The sequence below is a fragment of the Trichoderma reesei genome (genome assembly GCF_000167675.1).
Source record: "Trichoderma reesei QM6a unplaced genomic scaffold TRIREscaffold_12, whole genome shotgun sequence".
In the NCBI taxonomy this organism is placed as follows: domain Eukaryota; kingdom Fungi; phylum Ascomycota; class Sordariomycetes; order Hypocreales; family Hypocreaceae; genus Trichoderma; species Trichoderma reesei.
The window spans coordinates 876,214-888,392 of record NW_006711159.1 but is presented as its reverse complement, the minus strand read 5'-3'; the positions used below and the strand labels follow the sequence as shown (position 1 = coordinate 888,392).

The window sequence follows — 12,179 nt, the reverse complement described above, 5'->3', positions numbered from 1 at the left end:
GCTTCAAGGCTCCCATACTTACAGTCTCTCCTTAACGCCTCTATATATCATCGTTACATACCGCGACTCTCATTCTGTCCGCATGCTTGTGATATAGGCCCGGACTATCCCGTCCATGGAGATGCTTCACGTTCCGTAAAGTACATACGTTCAAAGAAAGAAGAGGCCGACCCAAACTAATATCCATCAGAACCGGCCCCGAGTCAAATTTCGACTGCATGTCCTGAGGAACACCTGGTCCTACGAGCAGATAGTGATGAATACAGAGATCCCTAGTGGTAGCTAGCAGCTGTTTGTACTTCCCACGTTCAGGAATATGTAGAAAGGTTCTGCTCGATTCATATTAGAAAAACGCTCTTGCAAATCGCTGTACCCAACCATATATGCCTTTTTACCTCTTGCTTATGTTGTGCAAGTGCCGCGCCTAAACACAGGGTTGATATCACCCCGACCTAGGTCAGCGGGTCGAAGGATACATGCAAAGGGAAAGCAAACGCAGGAACGAGGATAATCAGCTCTGTAATTCGCGTCGATAACTGAATCTTCATCCTGCCTAGCCAAGCACGTAGAGTAGTGGTAGACCAGTAAGACAAAAGTCTTGTCGTCTAGGCATGGAGTCAAACTCCATCCTTCTCACTTGGTTGAACAAGCTGCTTAGGTATACTAGAGAAAAGAGGGTTATCACGCTTACGGTCGTTATTGCGAGAGCTGAACGACGTTCATCTTCTCGAACTGATGTCATATCGCCTCCAAGAGCTACTGTGGTCTGAAGTCGTACGACTCTCTCTGTTGATTACTGAATATTTCCCGGCTCCTGAGCTTGGCCGCGCGCTAAACCGCCCATCAAAGTAGACTCATCCAAGGTAACCTGAGTCGTGATTGGGAAGGTTTTGTTACATGCAATACCCCGACAACAATCCAAGTGTTATACCAAGAAGGGACTACTCTATCTGATCCCTGAAAGGCTGAGTTGAGTGGTTTAGCAGCGTAGCATTCAAGCACCTCCTCTTCGCACGTACTATTCCCGATTGAATAGCGTCTACCGACTTCATGAATGATGCCGTTAAGAGTAAAAGTTGCGCGGCAAAACTGACACAGAGGCGCGCTTCCGTTCGGTGATGCCTCCTTGAATAGGGCATGCCGTCGATGCCTCTGGTTTCCATCCGAAACTCGTCCAGAACAAAAAAAAAAAAAAAAAAAAAAAAAAAAAAAGGTACAACGGGACTCGTCGTCGCTTCTCACTTCTACTTGCGCTGCAACGGACTAGTATCTGGCGATGGGAATCAATAGTAGGAGGAGTACCAAGCATATGTAGAGTCAGATGAAGCAGAAGATCTCGGGGGTCTCTAGGGTCCTTGCTCGAGTCCCGGAATGCTTGGTGCGATTCGGCTGTCGACGGGATCAGCAGGAGCTGGGGTTCAGATTCTTCGCAACAGCCCGAGCTGTCTCTATTGCCGAGCTGAAAGTCGTCATCCTTGGGGTCTAGTATCTAGCTTACATTTACCTAGCCACAGCTCCCTACATGTAGAGCTCCTGTTTCCCATGAGGCTCTTTTTTACCCTTCCTTGTTTCTCCAAGCGAAGCCGTTTGTGCAATCTGTGCTTACTCGTAAACTAGCAGTAAAGGGGCATAGTAGCGAGAGTAGAGGGAATTCCAACCGCCAGGGACGATAACAAGTGGGAAAACAGGAAGCAATACCGCCTAGTATGCAGTGTAGACATGCAGATATTTCAGTATTCCCAGCATGATTCCCCATGTTCCGCCATGGCAAAGTATGTGCAGCGGATGAAGCCATCGAGCAGGCCCTCAAGCACACCCACCAATGTAAGTCACCGACCTCACTTATACGATATAGGTACGAGCTCGGCAATCGCTATGCTTCCCCTTTGTTTAATCCTCCTTTCTTTTTTGGTCCTTGTAGTGATACAGACAGCTTTCCTACGCAGTACAACACACACGACAAAGTAATGACTCCCTTTCCTCCCTTCCTCCTCTCCTCCTCCCCCTGTTCGACACTATGAGACTACACTCGAATTGTCGCCTTTCACCGTGTGTGCGCGTTAAATGCAGCCTCCAGCTCTCACATGAACATTGCCACAAACACACGACAGCGGATGGCTGAATACCAGCACATTGAGCCCAACATGGTCGATCCCCCCGAAGTTGAAGCCCAACCCCGTTGCTAACAGACCCTTGTCGTCTCATGTCCGTCCATCTATTCCAGTCTCCTCTGGCCCAAGCCACACGCATAAACACCCGCGAGATAGAACCAACAGGGAACTCATCGGCATCTCCCACTTCATCAAACTTGTTTCAAGAGTCAGTTGTATAGGGGCTCCAGTCGCCACAATGAGCCCCCCCCCCCCATCTACATACATACATGTATGTACATAGCCAAATCTCTAAGCGCGCGCCTTTGCCATCAGAAGTAATATATGCGACAACAATGGTACTGCATACCTTTTCTCCCCATGTAGCCTCTGCTCGGCATCTGGTGGCCTCGTACTCGGCACATGTTTGTTGCCATTCACCCGTTCACCCATTCTTCCCTTTCAGCATTGGGCCCCCTCCCCCCCCCTGCTTGTCGGCGACCAACAACATTTGCACAAAGCCTGTTTTTATGTCGCGCAGATGGAGGAAGCGCAAGCAACAAGAAATGGTTGGCATAGGCAGCTGGGACTAGACTTTGTATACTGTATCAACCATTCAGAGGCAGTATTCCTCTCTAATCAAAGTCATACAGAAGAACATCTTTGGACTGCCCTCAAACGAACATCTCCATCCATCCGACGATAATGGCATCTACCAACCCCAATCTCCAAAACAGCAGAAAACCCTTGTCCCAAACTCCCTCCCCTCTATTCATGCCTTCTTCCCCTCCCCTCTCTCCAAATCCCCAAATCTACTCCCATGTCGATGCCCAGTCGGTCGGGTCAGCTCCCCCCTCCCCCTAGCAACTCCTCGGAGCAAGCCCCGTCGGCAACTCTCCGTCCCCTTCTTCCTCTCCACATGTCTGTTTGATGCCTGATGTCGGCCCCCGTCATCTCCAAATAAGCCGCCTTGGGCCACATCAATACTTATCTGTATCCGTATGTACTACTACCGTAACATTTCTCCATACCGCCGCAATGCCCCGGAACGTCCCAGATACTCGAGCATGCCTACCTTACATATTTTGTTATCATACCTGCCATTCGCGTCACCTATCGCCCATCATAGTCTCATCCAAAGGGGCAGCCATGCCAGGGGGAGGGCTCTCCGGTCCCATATTCCTCGTTGTTTCTCCTTTCTCTTATCAAACATTACAAGTGAACGTAAGGTAGTAGTAGTGATCCAATACACACGCCCCGTCCCCGTCATACCGCTGTTTTACGTCTACCCTCTCATATCATGTATGGACAATGCGAGAGCAGGGGAAGGATTACGCCCTTGATGACATTCCTTGTAACGGATCACGTAGTATTCTTGCTGTAACTTGTCACAAAGACTCGGCATCTGCATCTTCCGGCCACCTCCAGTGAGATCGCTGATTGTGCTTTCGCCCAGCATCAGATACCGAGAGGAATAGTAACCGCCCAGACATGCAAAAAGGCTACCTTGCAGTAATCATACCACAGCCCCCAGCCCTGCGAACCCGACTCCACGATATCCCCCCCTCACGAAGCCAACCTGGTCCGTCAGCTCTCTCCCCCTCTCTTCTCCTATCCGAATCGCCACATTCAGATTCACAAACGGCGTAAATCATCATCCCGACTCAACTACACCACCTTCTCCGCCTGTCCGCTCTGCCCAGAATGTCGGTCCTGCTGATATCAGGCCTCATCATGACTAATCCATCACAAACAATCAACAGTCTTCTGACAAGGTCTAGTAAGCATCAGTCATCTGGGTTAACAGGCTCGGGTCGCTGATGGGTTGCCAGAATGCATGTATCCCACCGAAGTGACAACGTCATTCAGCTGCTGCTACTGTCCGCAACCAACTCCAACCATGTCCATACACAATGCGCCGAGTACTATCTCGTACAGCGTTGGGCTTCCAAGCAGCTACAGGCAAGACATCAGCATATCATTAACCCACCAGTCCTGGAGATCTCCATTCATCTTCATTATTGAATCCAAAACAAGCACTGCTATTCCTGGACTTGTAGTCTACCCCGACCTAGAAAGACAATGCTACGCACATGCAGATAAACCTCCTCGATTCACCCATGCCCTGTCCACCCACCCCATGCCCTTACCATTCCCTCCCTACCAATCCTTTTCCCCTTCCCCACGTCACCGTCGGCCCTCCTCCAGGGGCGGCAGATGCGCGCCAAGTGAGTAGCCTGCCCGCCGGCATGCATAATGGTATCTCCTCCGAATCCACCCCAGATGTAGGATACTCGCGCAAACAAAGCAAAGAGAAAGAAGGAAAAGAAAAAGCAAAGGAGCATTAGCTTTCCAACAGCGCCAGATGCGGAACAATGTATGTGATACAGTGTATGAGAAGAGGTAGCACCAATACACCTCCAAGTAATGGCTTTTCAACGCAGCTTGAAGATTTTTCTGGTTTGAACAAGAAGAAGAACAGAAAGAGTAAAGAAGAAGATGGTTCAAAGACCGTCAATGTGGTCTATACCTTGCGTGTATATGATATATCCAGGTGAGAATACGAGTCAAAATCGCAGTACGATGCAAAATCGTCGCGCCCTGCGCTGCGCCGTCAATCGTGATGCCGGCATATTGCAGAGCCAACCGCCCCATTCAAACATCTTTGTATATTGTCCGCCAAATGCTTCACCGTTCAAGTTCATGTAGATAAGTTGTAAGAAGAGACAAACAAGGGTCCCCATATTACGCCAAAATGATCAAAGAAAAGCAGATACCAAAAGCAACAGAGTTATGTCGCTTCAAGTAGTCGAAAAGAATTGATAGATAATCAGAATGAAGAAGACGATTCGCGTATTCCTTCCAGGGAGGGAGACGAAAAGTAGAATAACTCTCTCAAGGTCCCGGAGGCAGTCCGATGTGTGGTGGTGGTGGCTGTGGCGGCATCGGCTGTGCAATATTAGGATCGCTGTTGGAATAGGGTGGCGCAACGATGGGAAGCTTGGGCGTGGGATGGCTGAGGTTGCTGGAAAAGCTCGAGGCCGTCCTTCCGTCCATGGGAAACAGGTCCCGCTGCAGTCCCTCCAGGATGTGCATGTCAATTCGTAGAGAGCTCGTATGCGTCGCGGACTGCCGCAGGAACGCAATCGTCTTGTGGAACAGGGACCGCAAAAGATCCTCGTTGACGAACTTGTGCAACACGGGGTCCTTAAAAGCTGCCGAGAGAACAAGGAGATTGCCCCATTGACTGCGCCCGTCACGTTAGTAAACAGAGACGCCTCAGATTCGTGGGATAGAAAGGAAACTTACGCATGCGCCGTGCCAAACACGTTGGTGATGATGGGTCGCTTCTCCCCAAGGCCATGGAACGATTTCGTGCTCTCAATCAGGGCTACAATACCCTTTCGGGCCAGCTCAATGATGCCGGGGTCCAGTTGGCTCGAAGTCTTGGTATCCGGGCGGATGTAAGGTGCAATGATGCCATCGCGGTACTCCGACATGACGGGGACGTGGGGGCTGGAGGGGTGGCGCTTCACCTCAAAGGACCATTGGAGAATTTGGCGGACAAACGGCCGATAGGTGATCATCTGCGCTCCCCAGTACTTGGCCCTCAGGCGCGCCGACAAGATGTCGGTTGCAGGGGGGTCCGTCTCGTTGAAGCGGAAGCTGGCCGGGACCCAGCGCATGGTCGAGACGCCGTCGGCCACGAGCCTCACGTTCTTGAGCTTCTCCGGCTTGCTGGGGTCGTCGGGCGAGTAGAACATGCGATGAATGCTGTTTAAGTGCGTCCGGAGGTACAGCTGCGCCGGATAGCTGTCCACGACCCTTTGGTCGAAGCCTTCGAGGAGACTCATGTTGGGCTGGGGCATGTCGTTCTCGTATTGCAACAGGCCAGATGGAGGGAGCGGAAGCTCAGCAATCAAGTCACTGCGACGGATTAGTACCAAAGGCTGCCAGCAAGGATGCATCTCTAGGGTTTCATACCTCTCCAGCTGCAGACACGTCCAGAAGGCTAGTGCCAGCTGGTTGTACTTTGTTTCGCGGATGAACTCCATGTTGGTTTTGATTTTCCGTAGCTTGTCCAGGCTCCTGTGGAACGCACATCAGCAATCGAGAAAGAAATAGTTATGATAATCACAAGCGAAGAATCACTCACGGTCTCATGATTACTTGCAACTTGTGGCTCGCTTTGTGGATGAATGCAAAGCTCTCCAGGGGGCGTGCAAGCTGGCCGTGATACAGACCAGCAAAGATGTTGGCGTAGACATTCTTCATATTGTGGTACGCGCCCGTATGGTTGCCGAGAATGTCCGTTGCCAACGCAAAGTATTCCAGGCCGGGAATGACCTCGTAATTCTTCTTCAAGCCCAACCCTGAGCGAACAGGACCGCTTGCGCCATGAATGGATGACCTCCTGCTCTGATAGCCGCGCTCTTGGTCTCTGGGCGAGGGGAAGCCAGAGGACTGGGAGTGGGCGGAAAACCCTGGAGGTGAGCCCTGCGTTGGCGATGGGGGCACCCCGTTGCGACTGACGGGGCTTCCGTGAGGCATTGGGTCCACGGGGAAAACAACGTCGGGAACTTCATCGGTGTGCAGGCAGATCTTGCCGAGTGCGATGATAACGAGAACAAGCGCGCTGTGGATAGACCGGCTCGGCTTCCCGACGCGAACAGGACCTGGTGTCGAAGGCCCATCCGTCTCGGGCGTCCTCTTTCTCTTGGAGCCGGTGACCTCGAGAGGCTGTGACACGGCGAAGGCCGACTTCAGAGGCTGCGGCTTCGGCTTGGGTTGGACGGTGGGCAGCTCGTTCAGGAACTGGTGAACCCACTCATCAAGCACCTTTGGCTGGATAATGGGGTGCATGTTGAGAATGTTAGCTTTGAAGCTCTCCACATAGGTCGCGATCTTGGACTCGGTGAAATCCGGATTCCCGTCGGAGCTGAGGACGCCGCCTCGGTACTCGATCTGATCGCCTGGACTCAGGCCGCCAAGCTGTCCCCAGTCCGCAGCGGGAGAGGAGGACACAATATCCGACATGTTGTCGTCGCCGATGTCCACGTTTCCGTGATCAGCCGTTGCCTCCCTCGAGACTCGAAAGTGCGCGTCCTCGCCTCGCCCATACACCTTGAGAATTCCGCGGTTCTGCTCCTGGCTGATGGGGTACTCGCTGATGAACTTGATGCCTTCGCGCTCCAGGTGATGCCGCGTTAGCTCTTTGATAGGGTCCCAGTCGAGCAGGAGCCCAGCCAAGGTCGTATGGTTGATGGGGATTGCAGGTTCGCCAGGCGGCACTGGTGGCCCCGGTTCGGCCTCTATCTCGTCCTCAGCCATGAAAGTGGTGGCTGTGGGCTCAGGAGCCGCCTCTGCGGGCACCGTCTCAGTGGACAGCACCGGCTGGTCCCGAGACATGTCCTCCATAGGAGATCGATCCGCCATGAACTCGTCAGGTGCACGCGGCGAGCCTGGGATGGGCACTGACATGGGCTTCAGCTCCGCATCAGGACTAGGATCTCGCTTAAGCTGGAATAGGCTGGGTGTCCTCGAGAATACTGCTTCCATCTTGGTCAACCTGTCATCCATGTGCCCAAAGCGCTCCGCGAGGGCGGAAAGCGTGCTCTGCATGCTGGAGATGCCGTCCAGAATGTCGGCCTGAGCCTTGTCGGTTCTAATTGCCAAATCTACGTCAGCAGTCCGTTCCAGCCTCGCTTCGAGGAAAACAAAAGAGGCGCTTAGAGCGTGGATGAAAGGTATATCATGCGACTTACGCTTTCGGCACGGGATCACGATATCTGCACTCCGTCCCCTTGTCTCTACACGTCTTACACGGTTTCGTCTCATCGCACTTGGCTTTGAGCTGTCGACACTGATCGCATGCCTGGGAAAAGTCAGTGTCCGAGTCCCCACACGATACACGATATATAGTCATAGGGTGGCCGAGTCAGACCTGTGAAGCTCTCGTGTTCTTCTTCTTCGAGACGGCGGAATAGACACTGTAGAAGGGCTCTGCGGCTTGGTAACTGGGGGTCTGTTCGTAGGACGACTGGTGTGCAACGGGCGTGGGCGGAGGAGGGAAGCTAGGGGCGCGATATCCCCCGGGAGTTGGGGGCAACGATGGCGCATTGTCGTAGTTCATGTGTCGCGGTGGAGGGTTATCTTGGAAGGGAGGTGGTGGGGGATGCGGCTGCGACTGCTGCTGTTGCTGGTGCTGTGGTTGTTGTTGCTGCTGCTGTAACGACTGCGGTTGTGACTGCTGTTGCTGCTGCTGCTGGTGGTGCTGGTGCTGGGGGTGTTGCGTAGGGTGTTGCTGAGGGTGTTGCTGAGGATGCGGCTGCTGAGGGTGCTGTTGTTGCTGAGGATGGGGTGGTGCTGACATGGCTTGCGGCGGCGGTGGGAGGGACTCTGGCGCATGGCCCGTCGAGTTGGGCCTCCGTAGATCCTCGGTAGGCTCTCGCTTTATGACGGTATCTCGGTTGGCATATGGGTGATAGGGATGTTGCGCAGGCGACATAGGGTGCTGCAGTCCCGGGTGATGTGGCGGCGGCGGCGGCGGCGGCTGGCGATACGGGTCCTGCATGGGAGCGAGAATCTCTTGGTCGGAGTGTCGACGGTCCATGTCAGGATGCTGCTGGGCATGCCCGTGGGCCGAGGCCGGTGCTGGCGGCGCAGGAGGAGGAGGCAGCTCCGAGTGTCTAGACGGGTAGGACGGGTAGGGACTCGAGGCCGGATGGTGATGGTGCAGGTGGTGGTGGTGGTGAGTAGGAGGGCCCTGAGGAGCAGGAGGAGGCGGCGGCGGCGGCGGCGGGAGCTGGGTCGAGGGGGCATGAGGGCCGTGGGAAGGATGAGGAAGAGAGTGGTGAGGTGAGGGAGGAAGGTGATGATGAGGATGCGGCAGCGTGGTGGGCTGCGGGCCAGCACCCGCCCACGAGGACAGGCGCGGCCGTTTGCTGTCGGGACCTGAATCCATGCTGCTGGCTTGACGTAGAGACAATGCAAGCTAGGACACGCGGATACATAATCAGGAACGAGGCGAGAGGTGAAGCAAGGACCACAGAGGGGTGTTGACCATGGGCTAGAGGGCGAAACACCAGGACGCCGGGGGGAGTGTCGATGAGCGGTGCTTGGTTATTGGGCCTTTGGCAGCGGGAGACCGGGAACCAGGAACGACATGGGTGGGTGAGCCTCGCACGATTAGGGCGACTATGATGACATCTGGGCTGCCGCCGCCGTTCGAGGAGAGACTGCGAGACGCGGGCGCGCGGTATAATACACGACAGGACACGACAGGACACGACAGGCCAGGTGCGGTACGGTACGGCTGCGGTACGAGCACAAGCAGGACGAGCGAGGTTCGGGTGATAGTCGAGCTCAGAGACGGGCTATCGACGGCTGGGCCTAGCCCCAAACCCAGCAACGCGAACGCGGCAAAGGGGGGCGATCAACCAGGACGAGCCTCTCGTTGGGCAGCAGGATGCACAAGAGCAAGGCGGCGAGGCGGCGGAGGGGGACGGCGAGGACGACGAGGGATGGAGAGCGAGAGAGAGAGAGAGAGGAGAGACGGGACAGGAGCAGGAAGCAGCAGCGGCGACAGCTTCACCAAGCAAGCTATCTCTCCGGTTGCCGGCAGCTGTGGGGGCGGGATGGATAAAAAAAAAAAGAAGGAAGAGAGCCAAGGCCGCAGAGCGAGACAAACTTCCCAAGTACCCAGAACCCAGAACCCTGCAGCAGCCCAGCAGCCAATCCTGCCCGATGGGGAGTCGAGGAGCAGGCCGAAGTCGAGTCGAGTCAAGCCTAGGCGAACGAACGAGAGGCGATGACGGGCAAATGGGCGGAAGAAGAAGGGGGGGGGAGTGTCAGAAGCACGAGCCGGCCGTGGGAGGTCAGAAGCCTGCGAGAGGGTGGTGGTAGCAGCACCTGGAGGAGACGATGAAGGGGGACGAACAAGAAGAGTGACAACACACACAAAAAAAAAAAAAAAAAAAAAAAAAAAAAAAAAAGGCCCTCTCCAGCCCCAGGTGAGACGATGCTGCTGATGCCAGCCCGAGAAATGGCCTCCTCCTCCTCCTCCATCCCTGGCCCGTCCAGTAACAGGTACCTACCTCGACTAGGTACCTAGCACCACCTCTGGTACTGTACAAGCACGGTGACCTTGTGCAAAAGCCCGGTACCTCGCGCCTCCAGCCTCCAGCCTCCAACCGTCGACATGGGACTCATCAACCGCGTGCCGTCGTCCGTATTTTTGGCATTTTGGTGGTCTGGGGGTGCGCGCGCATGGCCCGCTGACGCCACCAAGGAGGAGCTCCAGGAAAGCTTCCCAGGTACCTACGCGCTAGCAGTTGGTAGCTGTCGGGCTAGGTAGTACCTTAGTACCTAGGCTGGCAGGTAAGGTGTAGAGGTACATGCAGTACCTGCGGTCAGGAGCTGGCTCTCTGGTAGGTAGGTAAGGTACCCATCCAAGGTATCGACCAGCTACAACGACATTGCGCAGGGTTTGCTAACGAGGAACTGGGGCTTCATTACAGGGTTCCGACTTGGGACGGCGGCGACCAGGCCAGACGTTCTGTGGGATGATGTCGGCGATACAGCCTACGCAAGGGAGCCCTGCCCGCTGTCTGCTCTGCCGGGCTCTCGCCTTCACTTCTGGGCGGCCTACCTACAGTAGGTAGGTACCTACCTGGCTGCCTATCTCTCCTCATCTTGACAGCCAACCAGGTTGTCCATCACTGGGCTGGACACCCTTCACGCGTGCCTGGCTCTTGTCTCCTCCGCCTGCACTTGTACTGTACATACGGTACCGACCTCGGTGCTCGGGAAGCGGCAGTACATACATACGTCGCCAGTGGCCGGGGGCAGTCTCTGTTGGCACCCAATGGCACAGTTGCCCAAGAACTCGGGGGCGACCAGGGGGCCCTTTGAGTCGGAGCGATCACAACACCGGCCAGCGAGGGTCAGCCAGATGGGACGCTGTGGGCAGCCGATGATTCTGTATGGACTCACGGCACGGTACTCGGGCAGACGTGGAGGACAGGACGGGGCGGCAGAGGGGTGACTCGTACACTCACAAGGGACCAACAGCGGCAGCAGCACTTCACTTGGACAAGTACCAGGTACTCCTGACAGAAAGAGACTCGGTCAAGTCCGAGGCCAGAGAGGCGGGAAAGCGACTAGAAAAAGAAAGGAAAACACGACGTGAGGCGCCCGATGATAGATGGCATGGGGACCGACCCGTGATGGTGGAGGAGAGCGTGTGGGCTTCTGGCCAAGCTGCATGGATCACGCCCATCTGCCATTGGCCACCTTGTCACCTCACCACAGCAGAGCAAGCAGAGCACAGAGCAAGGAAAGAAAAAAGACTTGGACGCGAGGTTCGAGTAACAGTACCTACCCGTAATCAAGGTACAGGTGCAAGTACAGGTACAGGTACAGGTAACAGGTACCTGCTCAAGTACCCGGCCCTGGAAGCTCCAGCACGTCCAAGACGTCCAACTGCCCAAACCAAACAGACACGATGGTGACACAGCAGCTCCAAATTTGCTCCGCACCGCTAGCGGCCGGTACTGGATGTACATGTCTTTGAAATGATTTGCGAGCGCTCAAACAAGCTGCATTGATTCAAGGCCCGGCGCCAGTGCGCGTCAGGTAAGGTCGTGGTTAAGGTGTGTGCCGGCGCTTGTTCTTGTACTAAGCTACTCGTGTATCTGAGGTACCTAAGGTAAGGTAGGCATCGAGGTAATACCGGAGGATGCCCGTCGGTCATGGAAGACGGGCAATACCTCAGTCAGAGGGCGAGATGCGCGGTCCGGACAGCCATGCCGCAACTACTACTACATGGGACCTGTCTTAACTCCCCGGCGTTGGTCCTGAAATACTGATACTTGGAGTATTTCATTCAGTACAGTACGAGCTACTAAAGACAAGTGCTGATGATGATGCCATTCATCAGTCTCTTGACCCCAAAGTCGTCTGTTCGATGCCCTCCTTCGCGACGTCACCGTGCCCGTCTTCTGTCCATCTCTCCTCATTGTTCCCATCTCGCTAGCCGCCTTATGTCGTAGCAGTCCATATCTGACTAATAATAAGTGCTCCGAAATG

The 12,179-nt window shown here is 54.8% G+C and overlaps 1 protein-coding gene across 1 annotated transcript; it reads right to left on the bottom strand.

The window, feature by feature from the left end:
• Window positions 1-4,202: 4,202 nt before the first annotated feature.
• TRIREDRAFT_49372 (uncharacterized protein) lies at window positions 4,203-9,042 on the bottom strand. The gene is made up of 8 exons (XM_006966285.1): window positions 8,462-9,042; window positions 8,035-8,280; window positions 7,856-7,965; window positions 6,984-7,755; window positions 6,247-6,872; window positions 6,075-6,179; window positions 5,400-6,017; window positions 4,203-5,337 (listed from the first exon to the last, which is right to left on the bottom strand). The coding sequence occupies exons 2-8, from the start codon at window positions 8,221-8,223 to the stop codon at window positions 4,986-4,988; spliced, it is 2,772 nt and encodes a 923-aa protein (XP_006966347.1). The 5' UTR covers window positions 8,224-8,280; window positions 8,462-9,042; the 3' UTR covers window positions 4,203-4,985.
• Between the last annotated feature and the right edge of the window lie 3,137 nt (window positions 9,043-12,179).